The following is a 23,107-nucleotide window of genomic DNA, read 5'->3' as shown; positions in this document are numbered from 1 at the left end:
ATCCTGAGCTTTCATAAATCCTATAGATCAAACCCATCTAAACAGGCTTTAAGAAACAATTAGAAAAAGTAGCTAACTGTGGCACATATCAATCATGCCTGGGAGACTTCCTTCTGGACAAGGCAGAGCTAGATTGGCAGGTAGAGAACTTCTCTATGTAGTATGTAGAAATCAAGCTCTTTTTCTATTTGACTATCATTAAAAACAAATGAAGGACAGCTTTTGTTGCCCTGGGAAAACACAGCTTTTTAAAATAATCACAATCTGCCCCCTTTAAAGTTTCCATTTTTCACATTAAGCTGCTGGTGACTTATCACAAGAGCAAAGTATTTCATTGATGCCAAGTGAGAATGCTGAGGCCAATAATAACCAAGACACTTGACAAAGAATTAAGTGGGAGCACTGCAATCTTCTAGATTTCAAAACTCAAAGTTAGTGATTCAAACAAGGTAGTGTTATTAGCAAGGCTACATAATTCCAGAAGGCAAAGCTAAACTTTACAAACTCATGGATATATGAACATGACTCATAACATTGGGTGAGGGTGGGGGAGAATTCCCTAACTGATACATGTTAGTATGGTGATTAAAAATATGTGTCATCTTGGCATCAAGTACTGATCAGTAGAAAAGAATAAAAGATTTTACATCAACCAGTAAGTATCAAAATATCACAAATAATAAAATATCAACTATATCTCAATTCAGAATGTAGGAAATGTTTCAATTATACCTGTATACTGCCAAATTCTACGTTCTCATAGTGAAAATGTGCACATTCAGCCATCTTTGGAAAGTGTCCCTTGGTGAAGGGTAACCTAAAATACATGAAAGTAAATATGAAACAAAGATATTTGACTACTCAAAATTAGTATAAATACCATGGATTTCAGAGCTCATGCAAGCAAAAATACTTAATAAGCACATGCATGTGAGCCACAAACATTCACACAACCTTTTCAGAAACACATGGAACCAGATGAATACTGCATTGAGTGTGTAGATAGGAACCAAAAATGAGACATTGAGTCTCTTAACCTTGCCCCAAGTCGATGGTCATAGAAAAGCCAGACCCTTGGCAAACTAACCATAAACTGCCTGCTTCTATAGAGAAGCAGGATTCATAACACAAAGCACACCAGACTTTACCTGTGGATGTTGTCACAGCCCATCAGTCCGGGAGTGCTGGACCTGGGTACAGAATGAACATTTTATCCTTATCTTCCCTAGACTTACACTTGAAACTTATTTCCCTGTTTAGCCCTCCTTTACCAAGGGAGAAGCTGAATTTCCTATTAAAACTGTGTGGGAAAACTCAGGTATTCCATGTAACTTTCAACTCTAGGTATCTCTTTCAGGCTTCTTAAAGGCAAGCCTAGGATTCCATAATTCAACCGATAAAGCTGATTTTCCTTAATAAATGAGATTATGCATTAGAGGTACAGAGGCAGGTCTAGATGTTCCTGTTAGACAAATGAAACTTAATAGGCAACAATGTAGAAGGATGGAAAATACAGTGTATTTTTAAGAAAGTGGGCTGTATAAAGACCTATTCTTCAGTTCACTGTTGAATTACAATGTAGGGCTTAACAGTATAAACTGTTACATGCACAGGAAGACCTAAATAAAACATTTCCAAGAAATAAAGAACTCACTTGGAGCCCACTCCTGGCCATACTTACTTCTTCACATGCTTAACCTTCATACTCGCTGTACTGCCACATGCTTTAAGAGTAAGATCTCCAGGGATCTCAGGGACATCTGCTCCTCTTGCCTTAGAAAATAAAGACAAAGGAAAGCCATGGTGATTCTGTTAATAGTGAGACCTCTTTTATAAAAATAGGCTACAGATAAATTTTTACTGTTTCTACTGAACCTATATTTAAAGAAACATGTTTTGATTTAATAATTTTCCTTTAAATTGTAAACTTACTTGACTTTTAGCTATTCAAAATAAGCTAACAAAAATATTAAATTTAAATAGCTGAGTTTACCACATAAGGGAATATAAAAATAAGAATTTTTATGTTTTGTCATAAAATTTTATAATCCGTTATTAGGATTCTCAGTATAAACTAAAATCTCTCCTAGGGGTTATTGGAATTAAATAATCCTGGTTACATTACAAATATCAACAAAAGTTAAAAATGGTATTGTGAGCAATGGAACAGCAGGCATTTCTCACTTCAAACTCTGAAGGCGGTATGTGATACTGCCACTGTGTCCCTCAGTACACCACAGGTTACAGAGAGGATTTGAAATTCAGTGGTCTAATTAAAAACAACTAGAATCAAGAGGTTCCTAACAGTCTGAAAACAGTAAAATTAAAGCCCAAGTATCCATCACATGTAAATTCATTCTTATAGCCTAGATCAGAACATTGATGCTTAATACAAGGTAATACTGTGAACAGAGAAAGAGAGCATGCCACCTGGTTCAGCAGTATAAGATACTCTCAAGATGTGCTGAGGGGAGATTCACCTTTCACAATCCAGGCAGCCCAGGCTGGACTCAGACTCACAATCCTCCTGCCTCAGCTTCCTAGCTCAAGAATCACAACCTTAACTAGATTACTTTTTTCTTTTGAAAACACTAGTCAATATAGTTTGGATTATGTTAAAAATGTTTCAACTATATGAGGTAACTGAGTAAACTTATAAGAATGGATTCTTCATATATTAGCATAAGCAGAACTAATTTTTCAATGTTTTTTTTTCTCCTTAGCAATGTTAACTATTATTAAGACCTGCTATTTCATGGTAATTCTTCTTAGATGTTCCTTGATTCTTTTCAAGGTCTTCGAAGCAAGAAAGAATCTGTACTGTATTCTTTGTGTATTTTTTAATTGTGTGTGAGAGAGAGTGCATGTGTGTGAGGAAATACAGCTCACACATCAGGTGTGATGTTATACTGCTTTTATCTCAGGTTTCAGCACACGTGAAAAATGTACTGTCTGGGATCATTCTCCCGCCATTGCTGTCTACAGTGCCGTTACCTCCTGACTCCACCTTTTGATGTTTCTGGTCACTGTGAAGTATCTTTCTTTGCCACTTTCTTCTCTAGTCTATTATGGATAGAATACGAAAACCATGGAATCAATGAATATACTCAGCGAAGTAAAAACGCAGACTGCAAAGCCAATGTGTCTAAGCTAACAAAACAAACAAATAAACAAAACCCCTAAACCTTCTAGAAGGATGATGCAATCATTTGGAGAACGTCTCACAAAAGCTGGGTGAGGAATGGTTTCACTGGGCACCAGGCTGTCGGTCAAGTGTTGCAGAACTCGACTTGCAGCTCACTTGCTTTTGCAGTAACCTCTACTGGAATGTGGCCATGTTTGGTCAGAGTGGGGTAGACACTGTGACCACGGGTCTAAAATTATACACCAGATGACCCTTTAAGAAAGAGTTTGCTGAGCGGGCAGTAGTGGCCCACACCTTTAATCCCAGCACTTGGGAGGCAGAGGCAGGCAGATCTCTGTGAGTTCGAGGTCAGCCTGGTCTATAGAGTGAGATCCAGGACAGTCAGGGCTGTTACACAGAGAAACTCTGTTTCGAAAAACCAACACCACCCCCTCCAAGAAAAGGAAAGAAAAAGTTTGCCAACTTGTCTAGTACGTGATTCCCCCATTTTCTTTTTTAATATTTTTATTTTGATATTTTATTTTGATATTTTACCATTGGAATAACTGATGAATGTTGACAACTGGAAAGATACACCTAGGATCATAAAATAACTTTCTAAATACTAATTCCAATAGTACAAGAGACTTATAAAATGGCTGAGTAGGTCCAAATGGCAATTAATTGGGAAATAGATTTTTTTTACTGTATTCTTAGAAATATGATGAATGGCCAATGGTGGTTTGGATAAGAATGGCCCCCAAAGGTTCATATATTTTTATGATCAGTCACCAGGGAGTAGAACTCTTTGATAGGATTAGAAGAATTAGGAGGTATGGCCTTGTTGAAGGAAGTGTGTCACTGGGGGCCTACATTTTTTAAAAAATAAAAAATAAGGGCAGGTTTCTGTTTACTTGGAGCCTCCCTTAACCTGCCCCAAAGGTCAACTACCTCGAGCCAGCTTCATCTAGTTCCTGTTCAATCTGAACAGCCTGTATCAGCTCAAAGACCTGCCATGCTAACTGTCATACAAAATCTTCCTGCTGTTTTACCATTTTGCTCTTCTCTCTGCCCCCTGAGAGATAGTCTCAGCAATTTAACACCCAATAACCCTTTCTTCCTACCCATGCAATGGTCTGGTTAAGTGATGTCACTGAGCCCTTTCTTACATTTGGTGCTGAGACCCAGGAAAGCCTCTGTTTACCCAGTAGCAACCCTTCTGTTTACCTGGCCAAAGTCCTTCTGTTTAGGACAATGTCATCAGTACTGCCATTTCGGGGGGTGGGGGGTGGGGGTTGAACTATAGACCTAACAACTTGTATTCACGATGTAGGACAAACTTTAAAAGGCCAGCTTAAAACAATGTAACAAAAGGCTGAGACATGGCTTCAATGAGGACAGCACTAAAGACAAGATTTGACAGCAGTAAGGATGTGAAGCATGCTAGAGACAAATAAGCAGCACAGAAACAGAAAGGATCGTGTGGGATTCTATCATATACACAAAGAAATGCAGGTACAAAAAGCATATCCACGTTGCAGGATTTCATGGACAAGAGGAACAGATACAACTGTTAGAAAAAGTTGACTGAGAGCATCCAAGAGGTTTCTGAAATTTATATAACAGTCTATGTTCAAATCTTGATCTTGTTCATACATGAAAAAAATAAGTATTTCATCAATACATACACATACAATTTGTGGGGGAGGGGAGGGCAGGGGGGAAGGTGCACACCTTTAAGCAGAAGCAGGTGGATTTCTGGGAGTTCCAGACCATCCTGACCTAAAGAGCTAGTTCTAGAACTGCCAAGCCTACACAAAGAAACTCTGTCTCAAAAAACAAAACAAATAAAACAAAACAAAACTTGTTACCTCTACATATGTAAATAAGGCTTTCATTAAAAGGTAAATAAAAACTAAATGGTGAAAGGGCAGACAACAGCATAATAGAAAAAATGTAGGCCAGTCACAAAACAGCAAAACAAATTCAATTTATTAATAAAAATACATAACTAAATTGACTTTGCTTCAGAAGTACAAGAGTGATATAATATTTTTAAATCTATGCATTGTCTTTCATTCTTAATTATAATTAAAATGAATAGGGAAAACACTAGAGTATAGACTTGATATACACGACTGATCAAATAAAACCCAACATGTTCTCATGATGAGTGTGTCTGGCAGTGATTATGGCTGAGGTCTGCAGACCAAAGACACTCATCTCTGCCCTCTCACATCTTACCAAGACAGAGCTGACTTCCTTTTTCCGTTTTCATCTTACATTGGCAGGAGTAAAACTGTCCATGCAAGGGAATAATCATGACTCTAAAGCAATCAGGAAGATTCCGCCCTACTGCTGTGAAATAGTCTTCACCAGGCTACCTTAAAAACAGTAAATATGAATATGCATGTGGGTTTTGCTTAAAAAATAGAAGAGTAAGCAAAAGATAATTTGAATGTTTACCAATGGGGAAGACAGAAAAAGGGAAAAAGACAGATTGTCCCTATTTTGAGATTTTGAGGCCACATAAATGACTTAAATATCAGTAAAAATAAATTAAAATGGGAAAAAGCAGCACTCTCTAAAAATAGAGAATGAAATAAAACAAATGATCCTAATTATATGTGAGTGGCTAAGCCCAGAGAGGGATTACTTCAAATAGCAATAAAGCAAAACAATATATCCCTACAAGGATATTTCCTACAAGTGAAACAAATTGTTTTCTATAAAACTGACATTCTTATTTTGAAACTATTAAAGATAGAAGATGGGGGGCTGGAGAGATGGCTCAGCAGTTAAGAGGACTGGCTGTTCTTCCAGAGGTCCTGAGTTCAATTCCCAGCAACCACATGGTGGCTCACAACCACATCGTGGCTCACAACCATCCGTAATGAGATCTGGTGCCCTCTTCTGGCCTGCAAGCATGCATGTAGGCAGAATACTGTATACATAATAAATAAATAAATCTTAAAAAAAAAAAAAAAAAAAAAAAAAACACATAGAAGATGGGCCAGTGAGATGGCTCAGCAGGTCAAAGTCCTGACTGCACAAGCCTGACCCCCTGAGTTCCCTCCCTAAAATCCAGGGTGGAAGGAGAAAACCAGCTCCTGAAAGTTGTCCTGGGACCTCCATATGCATGCCATGGCACATACATATGCATCACACACAAGCATACACACAGTAACAATAAATAAAATTAAATTTTGAAATAGAAATGGAAGAGTAGAGCAAACAAGTAACGACTCAAGTCACTAAAGAACTAAGGTCTTCAGTGTAAGAAACAGAAGTATAAGACAGGAATCTGAGTGGAAATCCGTAGTTCTTCCTGCTGTGGACATGACAATGGTGTGCAGATGTTACACACAGCTCTGACGTCGGGCTGACAAATGTGAAGGCACAAAGAACCTCGGTCACGGCCAGGCTGTCCAGAGTCCTAGAACCGAAGTCCTGGTGAAGGACCTGCTGATGAGGGGTTGAACTGAGTTCTCCGTGAACACAGCTGAACTGAGCACTGCTAAATACTGAATGTAAGTAAGTGTCAATTACTGCAAGAAAATGTGTAACAGGAAGGAGGCGGTTGTTGTCACAGGGCCTTCATTCCTTTCTGACACTTTTATAAAGATATATAAAAACATATGCCATGTTTATCAAACGTACAGACAGAAGACAACTGAAAGGGAAAGTGGCACTAAATGCTAAAGGTGAACAATTTCAATGAGCTGCAAAGACAAACTGAGAATCAAATTTAAAGTCCTAAATTCATGTTCAAAGTTCTACTGTGTAAGCATGGGGTGGGGAGCTGCTTTGTTTGACAAGAACTCATTGTAACAAGAACTGAGGCCAAAGTCTACCCAAAGCTTAATATAAGCCAAAGGGATTTCCTTCCAGTAAAAAGCCAGTAATCTTTAGAAATACATATCTACAACAAGGCAAGCATTTGCTGCGCTACAGTCTGGGCCAATAAAACAATAAGGAACAATTGACCCATCCGACTGAAACATATTTTGATTTGGAAAACATGAAAAAACAGGAAGACATGTTTTGTCCTCTCTGTTTTTACTGCTCCCTAGCCCCCCTAAAATTATTCTACCATCACCACACTGGTGCAGATGACAGAAGAGTAGTTCAAATAACCAATTTTGGTGGCCACATATGCAAATAAAGTGGTTGGCAATGTTGCATGGTTAGCTGTAACATCATTCAGCAGTAATGCAATGTACTACATTCTGAAACAGACATGAAAGCCAGCTACTTCTACAGTTACTGCCCAAGTACAACCTCGAGTCTTCTGCATACCTCTGGGTGTGAATCTTCTTCAAAATGCAGGAAACTCCATGTTGACATGTATCAGAACACTAACAAGGATTACAGACTTTAAAATTTTTATTCTTTGAGAATTTTATACATGAACACAATGCTTTTTTTTTTTTATCATATCTAACCCCCCTGGTCCCTCCAAACTTTTGAACAAAGACAATGGAGAAACATGTAGTACATGCAATGTGCTTCACATATCACAGAACTGGAAGAAATCTGACCCAGATGCCCCACTGCCACAAAGAAACTGAGGCCAAGAAATAACAGCAATTTGCAGTGTTAGTCACAGTATTTTAATTAAATTGGCAAGTAATTTGGGGATATACATACCCTTTAGTCAGAAATTCTCTATTTTAAGAAGAAAAAGAAAAAGAAAAACTCATCATAAAGTTATTTACTAAAGTAAAAAAATATGAAATAAATTTAGGACCCTATTAACTAAAGGACTATATTCTACTTTATGAGATATTATATAATCATTAAATATGTTTAATACTTTTTAAATTCTTTTTTATGATTAGAGATTTACTCTTATTATCTTTGATTATGTATATGTATGTCTGTGCCTATGTGGAGGTATGTGCAGGTGAATACAGCACCCCAGGAGGCCAGAGGCCTAGGATCCCCAGAAACTGGAATTATAGACAGTTGTAAGCCACCATCTGGTGCTGGGAGTCAAACTTGGGTCCTCTGGAAGAGCACTGCTGAGCCATCTGTCTGGCCCCCGAGTACTGTTTTTGTGTTAACAATAGCAATATACAGACTACATAAATTACCCTAAGCCACTGGTTTCATGAATATTGACAGATTCAAAATTTTTGCACTATCTCTGTTTTCATTAACTAATATTAACACATATGGCAAATACATTATGATGTATAAAAGCCACAGAAAACACCTAACACTGCTGTAGGTAAATTTTAAAACAAGCCCTCTACCTACTTCTCATTACTTCATGTATCTGGGTCCTTCAGTGAAGTGACTCTGCAGCTGAAATTAAAGGCTCAGGTCAGTCAGTCTTAAAACACCAGCTGTATCTGGGACAGCAATCCCAAAGCAGATTTTCTCAAGTTGGTAACAGAAAAGAAAGTCAAAGAAGACTACTGCTAGCTTTGAAGGCTGAAAGGGCCATGTAAAAGTAATTCGGGTCACTTAAAAGAGCAGAGATAGGATCATCTCTGACAGCCAGAAAGGAAACATGGACCTCAGACCTAGGACCACAAGGAACTACCTTCTGCCCACCACCTGGATGAGGCAGGAAGCTGACTGCTCCACAGCATCTCCAGAAGACAGCTCAGTGCAGTGGGTACTGCTTTCTGTGTTATGAGACCCAAAGCAGAAAACATTCCACCTGCCCAACATCCAGAATGAGAAATAATGAATGCCTACTATTTTCAGCCCCTAAGCTTGTGATAAAACTATCTGAAAATAAGTTTAAAAATCTGGTCACATGTTGCCATGTTCCACTTTTACTCTCTTAAGATTCAGTGTTTTGCATCAGCTTTATTTCTTGTATTTAGCACTTGAAGGAAAGCACAGCCACTTTTAAACTAATGTCATAAATATTATTTCTAGATAATGATTTTTAAAAAATTCTGCCTAAAATAGAGTGATAAAGGAGGAAATCCTTTACATCTTGAACTGCTGAAAACAGTAAACAAAATCCTAAGAGTTGTCTCTGTGACAGAGCTGCGCCCATCTAACCAGCCACAGGGAATACGCTGGCTAATTCTGTGTCAACCTGAACAAGCTGCAGTCATCGGAGATAAGGAACCCTGACTGAGAAAATGCCTCCCATAAGATTGGGCTGCAGGCAAGCCGTATCTAATTAGTGATGAATGGGGAGGGCTCAGCCCACTGTGGGTGGTGCCATCCCTGGGCTGGTGGTCCTGGGTTCCATAAGAAAGGAAACTGAGCAAGCCAGGATGAGCAAACAGTAAGCAGCACCCCTCCATGGCCTCTACATCAGCTCCTGGATTTGGTTCCTGCCCTGCTTGAGTTCCTGTCCTGACTTCCTTTGGTGATGAACTATTATATGGAACTGTGAGTGAAATAAACCCTCTCCTCTCCAAGTTGCTTTGGTCATGATGTTTCATCACAGCAATAGTAATCCTAACTAAGACAGGGGCACATGCTTATTCTGTTCCCAGGATTTAGGAAGCTGAGCCACAAGGATCATAAGATAGAGAGCCTGTAGTGATTTGAATGAGTAATAACCCCATACACTCAGGCATTTAAACATGTGGCCCCAGATTGGTGGATCAGTGTAGGGAGGCTGTAGAACCTTTTGGGGGCAGGGCACTGCTAGAGGAAATAGGTCACTTAGGGCAGGCTTGTCCCACCTCCATTTCACTCTCAGTTTCCGACTTGAATGTATATGGAAGCCCAAATTACTCAGGGTCAGAGAATCTGAGCTTGCTTTACTCAGCTGCCTAATGGATGATTTGGTCACGAGAGTGTTTACCAGGTGTTTGGGAGGGTCTACACTTGGCTGCACGGAGTGCTTTGATCTTGCAAGGGAGAGGTCTTTTGCCTTTCCCCTTGGCATGTTATAAAAAGCCCTTTTGAATAAAGGACTAGGCGACTGGGTATTGATCCAGGGCCCTCCCAAAGCTATCTTGTGTTTCCATCCTTCTTCTCATGGGCCAGGTCTCTCTTTCTATCTGATATTTCCCCATTCCTCTCTCCTCTACCTAAGAACCCTTCAAAAGGTGGGAGCAGGTCGGAGCTGAACTCCCCACAGACCCCCCAGATGTGATAAAATGTGATCAGCCAGCTTCCTGTTGTAGCTGCCTGCCACCATGCCTTCCTTGTCATTATGGACTCACTCTCCAGAACCATAGAGAAAACCAACTCGTTCTTCTATAAGATGCTTTTGGTTATCACAGCAACAAAGTAACTAATTCACTGTCCCAAAAAGAAAAAGAATCCCTCCCCAAAAATCCCATAAAGTATTACATGTATCTATATAATCAACTAGGTGAATGAGATTTTAATATAAAATTTATGCTATCAAGAAAAGACAACAGGAACCTATGTAAGGTATCTCTGAAATGACATGTGTTTAAAGATGCCTTTGAAAATATTGTCCCATTTCTGACAAAGGAATAAGACATAATAAGGGAAAAAAAATCTAACAATCATTCCAATACTTTAGAAGAATAAACATATTAAACCTAGAGTATAAGTGACACCATCATTAAAATAATGCACCTTTAAAGGATAAATATGTCACAAAAAGATTAATTTGGAACCTTTCTGGATATTTTCAGAACAACTTGGACACAAAATATACATATTTTAAAAAACAAACAGCACAACAATAACAATTTTCTTCACTTATTTAAGAGACTTCATAATTTTACATCCTCCAGGAAAATGATCCCCATATAGTCTAAAGGAAAGAAACAGACTTTAAGTCTGAGTACCATGAGTTCATGTGAAAGTCTCAAAAACACCCAGTCACAATTATATAAAAGACACACTAAGTCTCTGAATGCTGCCTATAGTTCTCTCCTAAAAGTCTGTTTAGCATTACTGAGCTACCTCACATCTGATAACAACTAGCATATTTACTATCAAGAACTAACAAGTTCATTAACAAGAAAATCTAGCCGGACAGTATTACACACCTTTAATCCCGGCATTTAGGAAGGAGAGGCAGGAGGATCTCTGAGTTGGAGGTCAGACTGGTGTACACAGTGAGTTCCAGGATAGTGAGGCTGTCAGGAAGACCCTGTTCAGACAGGAAGGGAGGGAGGAGGAGGCGAGAGAGGGAGGCAAGAGCTGGGAATCTGTGAGATAAATAATGGTAACAGGCATTTTAATTTTTTAATGTCTGGACACCACAGACTGGGCCCAGCAACACACCAGCCAATTAAGTTACCTAGCATCATAAACAGACAAGTACTGAAAACCAGAAACAGGAATCAAAGAAGGCTGCAAGCAGATTTAAGTCCCTGAATGATTTCTAAGCCACACAAACAGCGTGAGTAAAATATTTGCTGCTTCAGTTCAATTATCTATTTCTGACTAAAAACAAAAGGATGAGAAGATCAGAGCAAAACAGTAACCACAATACCCAGAAACGTTGGTGAAACAAGCTGCTTTGCCTTAAGAGCTGCCTTAAGGTTCACTTCTACTAGAAACATCTCAGAGAACCAATTAACAGCAGGGGAAATTATTCAAAGGCAACGTTTAAAACAATTTGGAAAAATTATTAGCAAGCACCATTAGGATAATTATCACAACTCCTCTGCTAGGCAACAGCTGGTTAATCAACCTAAATTAGCACATTTACATATTAGCAAACTTATGCTTTTCTATAACTGAGCTTCATCTTCTCCATCTCTTTTTACACCACTCCACTGCCCTAGTTGTTTAAAATAATTCTGCCTCTTCAGTTTATACTTGGTCCCAATAATACATATAATTTTATCATGCATTTTATAAAACGTTGTAGGAAAATGTAAGAACAATATACTATCACCTCTACAGGTACTTTTATCTGGGTGGAGATGTGTGCACACAAGTATGTGGGGGGATTATAATGCTCTCACCTGTGTGTGCATATATGTGGGGGCCAAAGGTTAAGCTGAGGTGACATCTGAAATTGCTCTCCACCTGTTTTGCCTGTCTTTAGCCGCGTTAGTGATGTTAGTGCAGGAGTTACAGGCATCACACCAGGCATTAAAGTGAATGAACCCTGGGTATCTTACCTCATGTTTGAGCTGGAAGCAATTTTCCCACTAAGCCATCTTCCCAGCCCAAGATACTCTGTTAGATACTCTGTTAAGGTAAATTATTTTTCTTCAATGCTACTAAAAAATAACAGTGATCAATTCCACAACAAATTATATATTCTACATTACACACACACACACACACACACACACACACACGCTGAAATCACCTTTTCATCAAAATTACTCTAAAGGCATAATCCAGCTCTTCTATCCAAGTCTGCTCTCCTAGGAAAGGGAAACCATACAACTGAAAAGAGCCCAAGTACAAAGAGCTGCTTGGGATAGCCTGAAAAAAGTACCAGTAAGTCTCACTTTTGTTTAAAAAGGAAAGAGAGGAAAAAACAGAAAACAGTGAAGAAGAAAATTATATTAATGCCTGTTCTGTTTTGCTGTGTGTCACAAAACCAACTTGGGAAGGAGAGGGTTTATTTCTTCTTACAGGTTACAGTTTATCACCGAAAGAAGCCCAAGCAGAAGCTCAAAAGCAGGAACCTGGAGGAACGTGGCTTGCTGGCTTGTTTCCTCAGGCTTGTCCTTTCTGAAACAGCCCAGGCACACCTGCCTGGGGACAGCACCAGCCACAGTGAGCTGGGTCCTCACATGTCAATGAGCAATTAAGAAAATGCCCCACAGATACACCCACAGGCCGTCAGCTCATCAACTGAGGTTTCCTCTTCCAGAGGGACTTCCCACAGACAGACTCTAGTTTATTGTGTCGTGCTGACAAAAACTAACCTGCACAATGTTCAAAAGTGAGATAAAGGAGAAAGAAAGTTCGGTGTTTTAAGGGAAAAGGCCATTTTGTTTGTATAAATAATGACCATTCCATTTACTGGACAAATATTTAGAAAACTTATTATGCCTGGCACAAGAAAGAAAGCAGTAACTAGCCACAACTGAAGGCTCTACTCACACAGCTGACATCGCAACGGGAAAAAAAAATAATCACATAAATTTTCAGTACTTGTAAGTAATATAGAGAAAATTAGAGCAGACTAAGAAACAGGGGAAGCCAGGCAGTGGTGGCGCATATCTTTAATTGGAGCACTGGGGAAGCAGAGGCAGGCAGATCTCCATGAGTTCAAGGCCAACCTGGTCTACAGAGCTGGTTCCAAGACAGCTAGGGCTACACAAAGAAACCCTATCTGGAAAAACCAAAACACACACACACACACACACACACACACACACACACACACACACACACACACTCACACACTAACACACTCTCACAGAGGGGAGTGCAGGGTTACAGTTTTAGCAAAGATGAATACAGATGCACAAACACAGGGGCAGACACACACACAGGGGCAGGCTCACACAGGGATGCACACACACACACACACACACACACACACACACACACACACGGGGGCAGGGGCACACAGGCAGCATATGTATTTGTCTTCTAGAACTCACTTTTGGTATTTCTAATACTAAACATAAAATAAATATCATAATCCTAGAGTAATGGCAACAAAATGATGGAGGAACATGTGTGATGGTGTAGATTGTTTTAGTCCAAAATGTGAACTACAGCTCAGCACACTTGAAACTGTGTAGGAGTCAAAGTGAATCAAGTAGGGGAAGGACTTTAAATTATCCGATCCATAACAATACAAGGTTTGGACACGGATGATAAAATAAAGTCAATTTGTCAACATAAACCATAAAACTGGAAAAGGAAAGGTTCTTGCAAGGAGTCCCAAAGATGATATATATGAAAAATCTGTTGTTCATGATGTTCCAAAGATTTTAAGTGGAGGAATTGTGGGAGGCCAGCTGGGAGACTGGCTCTCATTTTATCTCAGGGTACTCTTAAGGAGTGAGGGATAAGAGATTTAGATAGAAGGATAGAGGGGAGAGAATCAGATAGAAACACAGGATAGCCTCGGGAGGGCCTGGATCCTTATCCACTGGCCTCTTCTTTCTCTTCTAAAGGGCTATTTATAGGAATGCCAAGGGATGGAGCAAAAGGCCTCCCCCTAGCTCAGCCAAGTGTAGACCCTTCCCATCACCTAGAAACCATGCATGTGGTCAAGCAATCCTCCAGTGCAGCTCTGCTGGGTGAAGCAAGCTCAGATCTCACTAGGAAACCTTCGTGGGCCTCCACAAGGAATGAATGCTCTCAGGGGTCAGAGACAGGGACAAAAAGGTCAGGTGCACTGTAATAACAGTGAAGAACTAGGAGGTAACACAAGCATAGAGAAAAGCATGGGGTTGTGGATGTCAACATTTACAGTGGGAAGGAAGCAGGCTTGAAGGTGGAACCTCTATGAATAGCTGAGTAAGCCTGTGGGAGTGTGTGCTGTGTGTCTTTAAGTGATGGAGGGGAAGCAGCTCACACATGCAGGGTTGGCAATACTAAACACTGACTGTTCTCCTTAATTTTAAAACTGTGATATTCTAGAAAAATGAAATTTTATCTTGTTTTCAGTGTGCTATAGCTGTTAACAGAGGTATTTATAGACTGGCCATTTATTTTGTTATCAATAATTTTATTTGCTTCAACATGAACTGATGTGCTTTTAGTCAAGTGCTAACCACATCCTAATTTTAATGACTGAAAAGTAAAATGAAGTGAAAAAATGTTCCCAACACAAACCATTAAAACAGCACGCCCATCAACTCACGCTGCTGTTTGGCATGCCGCAAGCTGCACTATTAAATCTCAGCAGCATTCAATTCCCAAGGGCATCGATGTTTTTAAAATACAAATGTTTACACACATACACATGTCACACGGTGTTTGGCTTGGGTATTTCTAATACTGAACATAAAATGAATAACAATCCTAACGTGACAGCACCAGAATGAATGGAGGATCACAAGTGTGATGGCCAGGGTGGTTTCAGTTCAAAACTGGCCAAAAAACCCACAAAACTCCACCACACACATACAACTGTTTTATGTTAGTGTTTAAAAGACTCTACTATGCAATTACTAAAAAAAAAAAAAAAAAAAAAAAAAAAAAAAAAAACTCAACGTTAATTTTTTAGTAATTTATAAAAGTTCTATATTTATTATCTTTCTTTTTGGTTAGTTCACTGGTTTTGTCCTGTTTTAAGAAGTGAGGGTCAGCCGGGCGGTGGTGGCGCACGCCTTTAATCCCAGCACTCGGGAGGCAGAGCCAGGCGGATCTCTGTGAGTTCGAGGCCAGCCTGGACTACCAAGTGAGTTCCAGGAAAGGCGCAAAGCTACACAGAGAAACCCTGTCTCGAAAAACCAAAAAAAAAAAAAAAAAAGAAGTGAGGGTAGGGTCTTACTATGTTGCCTAGGCTGATCCCCAAATCCTTTGGCTAATCCCCAAATCCTAGACTCAAGCAAACTTCCCAACTCAGTCTCCTCGCTGAGACCACAGGCACTGTGTCTAGATTAGGGCTTTCATTTTGTGAGAAGGATTGCATGCATGTGTATGTGCGCACGTGTGCAGGTACACCTGTATGCACGTGTAGAGGCCAGAGGATAAATAACATCAGAGGTCTTCCTCAGCTGCTCTCCACCTTATCTTCTTTGAGACAAGATCTCTCACTGCACCCACAGCTCACCCATCCATCAAACCACAGGGATCCTCCTTTTTCTGCCTCCCATGTGCTGGGTATGGAGAGCAGATGAAGTTCTGGGTGAATGTGTACTGTTGATATGAGCATGCCCAGGTCAAGAACGCCTATGCGTTAGACTCCAAGAAAGGCCTTCCTCTGGTCAGAGGATGACTGTACAGGAAAGGCTGACCTTTTAGCTCCACTGCAGCGTCTTCCTCTTCCAGGATGACAATGCTCCCCTGCAGAGCCCCTACCAAGATTAGCTGACCCAACCACTCACTGGTTACCACACTATGATACAATGCTGAGTATCAGGTCTACTGGTGCACATCCACCTGAAGCATACAGCTCTCTGAATCCAGACGGCCTGCTTTCCTGTGCTCCCAGTCAGGTCTCCAGGACCCAGCTGCACAGGCCTCAGCAACTGGGATTACAAACAAGCTTGATTGCACCCAGATTTTTATGTGGATGCATGAATCCAAACACAGATCCTCATGATTGTGTGGCAAGTACTTTTCACCAGGAGAGTTACCACCCCAGCCTCGGATTGGAATCTTTAAAACAATGATTTTTGTTAGCAATCTGTGGAGAGCAGCTAATCATATAGGAGGCAGAGCACTAATTTAGGGGGTTACTATTATTACTTTGATTTTAAAATTGTCTCTATATAAAATCCTTTAAATTTAACAGTTCATAAATTATTGGATCTCATTAAATGTCAATGAAAAGGTAACTTTTTCATTGTACCATACAAATCAACATTTAAGCCCATTAATTTTTTTCATTAACTCAAAAACTAATTAGGTAGAACTGTTTTTAGGGGGAAATTTAGAAAAGTTTCTCTTAATAAATTTTTCTAAAACTGATATTTTATTTGAGTAGTTATTGAGAGAAAACAGTGCAAATTTCATTTTCAGTCAATATGTAAAATTAACATGAATTTCTAGAGAAAGGTTAGTAAAATACTGGCTCAAACTTCATACCTATACTTTGTTTTTCTTTTTGTTTTACATTTTTAGATTTCTTTATTCTTGGGTGTAGGAGTGTCTTGCCTTTAGTATTCCTATGCACAATGTACATCCCTGGTGCCCTCTGAGGTTCAAGGAGGTTTAAGATCCCCTGGAACTGGAGTTACAGATGGTTTTGAACCACTATGTGGATGCTGGGACCCAACTCAGATCCTCTGGAAGAACAAGTGCTCTTAACCACTGAGCCAGCTCTCCAGGCCCAGATTTCTTTTTTGACACTGGGTCTTGTGTACTTCAGGCTGGCCTCTAACTTGCTACACAGCTGAAAGGACCTTGAACTTCTGATCCTTTTGCCTCCACCTTGAGAATTCTGGGACTACAAGTGTGAATCTCTACACCTGGTTTTATGTGGTCTTGGTAATCAAGCTTGGGGCTTGATACATGCTAGACCAACTAAACTACACTCCCCACATTCCCTGTATACTTTTGTAATTCAGGAATTTGATTTATTGAATGTGATGTTTTTAATGGAAAGATTATACCATGCCCTCAAGGAACATGACAAAATTAAGAGTACAAAATAAGATTATAACAAAGAGCTGATACATGTGATATAAAAAGTAATTTCAAGATGGGTGTGGTGGTGTGCACCGTTAATCCCAGCACATTCGAGGCAGAGGCAGCAGATCTCTGAGGTCAAGACCAGGCTGGTCTACAGATCAAGTTCTTGGACAGCCTGGGCGAGACAAAGAAGCCCTGTCTAAAAAAAAAAAAAAAGATTCCCATGTGTACTTAGATAAATTAGTTAGCATTCTACAGACAGAATTCAGTAATTTGTGTGCATATTGCATGTACACAATACAGAGAGAAAGAAGCACTACAAAAAATAATGCTGCCTTTCTATTCACAAATTAAATGTGGATTTATTGGAAGTTATAAAACTATAAGGAAGAATTATTAAAGACAATAATGGGCAAACAAATTACTATATATCTTTTCTTTTCTTTTTTTTTGGTTTTTTGAGACAGGATTTCTCTACGCAGTTTTGGTGCCTGTCCTGGATCTCACTCTGTAGACCAGGCTAGCCTCGAACTCACAGAGATCCACCTGTCTCTGCCTCCCGAGTGCTGGGATTAAAGGCGTGCGCCACCACTGCCTGGCTAAATACCTTTTCAAAGGAATGCTGGTGCCTTCCAGAAATTACTTGAATTAGTAATGGTACTGGATTTATTTATTTATTTATTTATTTATTACTATTTTAAACTTGGTAAAGATGGAAGTTAATTTACAGAAAGCTGAGAACACTTCAAATAGTCTCAGGTCAAAAGAGATACAAATCGTATCCACTGGGATGGAATAACTTGCATCCAGTTGCATGTGTTTTAGAGTCATGGGTCTGTGGATGAAGATGGTTTGGATTTCTGGAGCAGTTTAACATCTGATAGTTAATATGTCAATTTGATGAGATCTAAAATCAACTGAAAGGCAAACCTCTGGGCATACCTGTGAGGTGTTTTCTTGATTAGATTAACTGATGTGGAAAACCCACTCCAAATGTGGGTGGAACCCTCCAATGGTGGCCCAGATGTAAGGGGGTCCAAGAGACAAACTTGCTTTTTGCATACTAGCATTCAAGTCTCACTGTCAAGTTCATCTAATCAGTTCAGGAGTTCATCTCTCCCCTCACTGCTACTACCACTGCCATTCTTTACCAACATCTGAATTTCCAACTTGGACAGGAGACCAGTGACTCTCTAGAAATCTCCCAAACCTTCCAGGCCACACTGGGACTGGCAAGTACAGCACTCAGCCTGGTGAACTGAGAAACCATCAGTTCTCAGCCTCTCCAGTGTGAAGACAGCACACTGCACTACCTCGACAGAACTGTGTATGCCCTGCTGATAAAGAAATCCCTTTTTATTATGTATCTGTTCTAGCAGTTCTGTTCCTCTAACTAATATAACCCTTAAAGGATTCCTTAACTGAGCTAAATATATCTTGATGTGTTCAACCTGTATTTTTTGGAAAAGTCATGATTATATCCTCTTTTAAAACAAATATGATCCTACCCTCCCTCAAAAGCATAGTAGAAGGACAGATATGTCCACAAGTGATTACAGTCACACTGAGATCACTACTACAGCATAGGAATACGTAGCACACTGAGAATGAAAGAATAACTTATCTCCAGAAGGCTTGGGAAAGCCCTCATCTGACAGGCTGGTCCAGCCTTCTGACATTACAATATGGCACTGTCATCTACAAAGTTCATGCTCAATAGCCATTCAGTCTAATTACAGAAGAAACAAAAAAGTCACATAAAAATCTCGTAACAGGGACTGGCAAACAGTTCAGCAGGTAAAGGCACTTGCTGCCAACAATGAAAACCTACCTGACAGCCTTAGTTTGATCCCTGTAACCCATACAAAGGTAGAAGGAAAGAACTAGCTTCCACAGTTAGATTCTGACTTCCACACACATCTTTGGCATGTGTAATATATATATATATATGGCACATATATATTATATATTATATATATGGCACAACTGCAAGTGTGTACACACACAGACAGAGAGAGAAAGAGTAATAATAATAATAAATAAAATTTTAAAACTAAGACAAGTGAATTTTGAGTGTCATACAGTAAAGGAACAGAATAGGGACAATTATTTTTAATCAAATTAGACAGCAAAATATTACATGGTGATCTAAAAACAAATCAATATTATTAAGCTATGCACTCTACATTTTCAACTTACAGGAGGACAAGTCTCTGAAAAATCAAAAATAAAACACCCTGTAGAATAGATATATCACCATCTAGATTTTCTTCACAAAATTACAAAATTGTAACTTAAGTAGCTTTTCTAAGTAGCATATCTGTTAGCTGAACAAGGAAAGCTGATTATTGATGGAGACAACTCAATTATGATTGACTGTAGCAGCCCAAGACATCCACCCAGAAAATACAAACTGGCTTAATTCCATTTAGGGAAAAGAGTTGTTCGAAGAGTTGAGACAATATCAGTAGTTCGTCTGAAAAAAAACTAAACAAATAATGTTCCTCTGCTCTTGATGAATGGCTAAGTGTAACCAATAAGGCTCAGATTCTACTGAGATTGGAGGAGAAGAAGCCTTGGCCCCCATAAGAGATATGCATGGCACATCTACAGGACAGAATGCTCACAAATAACTTAAATAAGCATTGATTTAGTACAACCCAGAGTAGAATTTACTAGGATTAGATTACAACTGATTTGGACAGAAATATGTGCCTAACAGAAAAAGGCATGGTTGGACATATTTCAGCTTCTATTACTGAACACTAAAATGCTTTGGTAACTTAGTTTTGTGACAGAATTGCTATTTTGAAAGCAACTTAACCTAAAATTACAAAGCAAAGCATAGTTTATAAAGTCATTTGAATGGCTGGTAGTCCTAGAGCCACATGGAGCCACATGCTACTGTATATATACTTCCCAAGCTATCAATCTTAAGAAGGGAGATTTTCTTTACTGTGCAAGTTTGCAATAAAACAATTTTCAAATTCAAACTACAGGCTCAGGGCAGTGTTGCTCAGACCAAAATGCATGTGCAAAGTGAGTTCCATATTATCAATGTCATTTAACTGTGTAGTGAGGTACTTCCAACTATGTCTCAATGAGAAGTAGTTAATATGAAACACAATGAGGTACTAAAAGGCAAATATAAATAAGAAAATCTGTTAACTCTATAAATGCAAGTAGCAAAATTTGGTCAATTAAGATCATATGCTTGGAGCTCAGGATACAGTTCATTGGTAGAGCATTTGCCTGGCATGCACAAAGCCTTAGGTTTCCAATCCCCAGTTAAAAAGACTATGCATACAACCTGATATCAATACCTGCAAACCTATCTGAATGACGAGACTTTTACAAACTGAAATTTGTGAGTCTCATAGAGCAACATTGATAGATGAACGTTTACACTACATTTTTATGACAGGGAATATTAACTTTGAACTACAATTGAAAACAGTTATTATAGCTCATAAAAATTACATTACTTTTACTGATAAACCCAAATTACAATTTTTTTAATATAAATAAAATGAGTAGCTGAAACAAGCTTTTGGGAAAATTACAGTGATGATTTTTGTACTTATTTCTCAAATAAAACTGGTTTCCCAGCAACTCAGTAAACTCTATTTTTCAGGTTAATGAGTTCAAAAGCATGAAGTCATCCTTGACATCTCTAGCTCACACTCTTTGCTCAGTCATCAGTAAAAATCATTCCTTTTAATCTATAAAACTATATCTAGACTCTAACGAGTTCTCACTGTATTTCTTACTATCCTGGGTCAGAACATCACTACTTCTGGCTTATTGTAGTAACACACACACACACACACACACACACACACACACACACACACACACACACACACACACGTATGTGTCTCCTGGCTTACTGGAGCACTCTACTGGTCTCCTGGTTTAATGGAGCACTCCCTCACTGGTGTCCTGGCTTACTGGAGCACCCCTGCACTGGTCTCCTGACTTCCTCTTTTGCCTCTTAATACTTACTAGCAATCTAGACTCCCTTTAAAAGTCAAGACACATCCTGTCACTACTCAGCCATAAGGCCTTCTGTGGTTTCCAACCTTACTCAGCATACAAAGTCCAAGCCCTTGTCAATAGATCACATGACAGCACATGATCTATTCTCCACCCTCAAAACACTTCTGACTTGTCCCATATTCTTCCACCAGCCCATTTAATTTGAGCCACATTATCTGTGTTTCTTCTGGCTTTCCTTTTAATTCTATGACATAGCCTTTATTTAACTTGTTCTTCCATTACCTAATGTGTTCCCAGATAAACACACTATTGCTCCTTTACATTCGTCAGTGTCTGCTCATATCTCACCTTCTCACAAAGCCCATCTGCAGCCTTCTCATACAGCCAGCAATGGTTATTTCACATTGTATTCTACCTCTCTACCTACAGCATCTAAAACAGTACCTGGAAATATCTACTCAATAAACATACAAAGCAACGAAACATATTGTACTGTTTCCTGTGAATAATCCTTCAGTCACCTTTACTTACATATACTATACACATATGTATGAAACTGATTTACCATCGCACTAAGTGTTTCTTCCCAATCGGGCCTCTCTCGGGGGTGAACATTTCTATGTAGCTCTGGAACAAAATCATCCTCTTCAGACTGTATTGAGGACTTCATCTTCCTAGAGAGAGAAACATGAGAGACTTTTGTTACCAATGTGCATTTCAACAAAAACTGTTTCAATGGACACAATCCAAAAGACAGAAAAGGTATCTTCCGATTTTAAGATTAACTCAAAGAACTTGAGTGGCTAGTGGTGATTCTTAATTTCTACACTGGCTTCCAGCAATCTACCCTGATATACCAAACACCTGCTTCCTACTCCAGAAAATAACTATAGTAATGATTATACAAGGCCTGCTTACATCTACTCAGTATAACGTGAACCTTGGAAACAATCTGTTACAGCAATCACTGACTCTGAATCAGTGTCTATAGAACTATGCTAAGCATTTGCACACGTGCATAACGGGGTTAACTGCTTACTGCACACGCACGAGGACCGGAGCTGCTGCTCAGACTCTAGGTAATACCATGTTCACACACAAAAGACCACTAACCCACAAGTCCCCGTGGAAAGTCCCCTCAAATCACTAAATTAACAGCTATGTACTCAAAGATGCCAACAAAGCCATTCAAACTCAAAGAAAGGAAACCAGCGGAGAGCTGAAGAGCCAAGGGACAAGATGGCACTGCTAGGTGCTCTACTCTCTCAACTGAGACTCGAAGAAAGCCATGTCTTAGAACTGAGCCCAAGAGAACAAGAAGTAACACGACGGCTATAACCAAGCTCCACAGGGTCAAAGTGCAAGGGAAAATACTAACTCAGTTTAGAAAAAAGTAAAACATAACAAAAACAAGATTTATTCAAAATTCCCCTTCTATATCACATGATATCCAATAAAAAAAATTAGGAGGCAAACTGAAAAAAAAGAAAGAAAGAAAGAAAAAGTCAAGGTAAACTCTTATCTAATTTAGATTTTTAAATTATCAAAAAGAAAGCGGCAGTATACTCCATCTGTAGAGTCTGCCCCAGATAAAGGAATCTGTAAGCAGCATCAGTTCTGCCCAACAGGAAATGGCAGATAAAGGACCATTAAGATGACTTCCTGGGTAAGAGTACTTACCATCAAGCCCAATGACTTAGTTCTAGCTCCCAGACTCACATGGTGGAAGGACATAACCTCCATGCACGTGCTACAGCATGTGTGCCCACGCGCATATGTACATACACACAGATAATAAATCAATAAATGTAATTAAAATTATAAGAGCTTGCTAAGGCAGATAATCTA

General features: G+C 39.3%; 1 protein-coding gene across 5 annotated transcripts in view; it reads right to left on the bottom strand.

The window, feature by feature from the left end:
* Arhgap32 (Rho GTPase activating protein 32) overlaps nucleotides 1–23,107 on the bottom strand; it is a 251,435-nt gene that overhangs the window by 120,660 nt on the left and 107,668 nt on the right. For 3 of the 5 annotated variants that reach the window (XM_052755933.1, XM_052755924.1, XM_052755961.1), the window contains exons 2-5: nucleotides 21,825–21,933; nucleotides 1,682–1,773; nucleotides 1,149–1,190; nucleotides 733–817 (exon numbers count right to left, since the gene is read on the bottom strand). In XM_052755933.1, the coding sequence (XP_052611893.1) occupies nucleotides 733–817; nucleotides 1,149–1,190; nucleotides 1,682–1,773; nucleotides 21,825–21,933 (328 nt within the window). The remainder of the gene's footprint in view (nucleotides 1–732; nucleotides 818–1,148; nucleotides 1,191–1,681; nucleotides 1,774–21,824; nucleotides 21,934–23,107) is intronic. The other 2 variants (XM_052755952.1, XM_052755943.1) reach the window with 1 other exon arrangement.

Source organism: Peromyscus californicus, unplaced genomic scaffold (assembly GCF_007827085.1).
Source record: "Peromyscus californicus insignis strain IS unplaced genomic scaffold, ASM782708v3 Scaffold_11__1_contigs__length_118956290, whole genome shotgun sequence".
Classification (NCBI taxonomy): domain Eukaryota; kingdom Metazoa; phylum Chordata; class Mammalia; order Rodentia; family Cricetidae; genus Peromyscus; species Peromyscus californicus.
The sequence above is the reverse complement of the archived record's forward strand: the minus strand, read 5'-3'. Positions and strand labels throughout refer to the sequence as shown.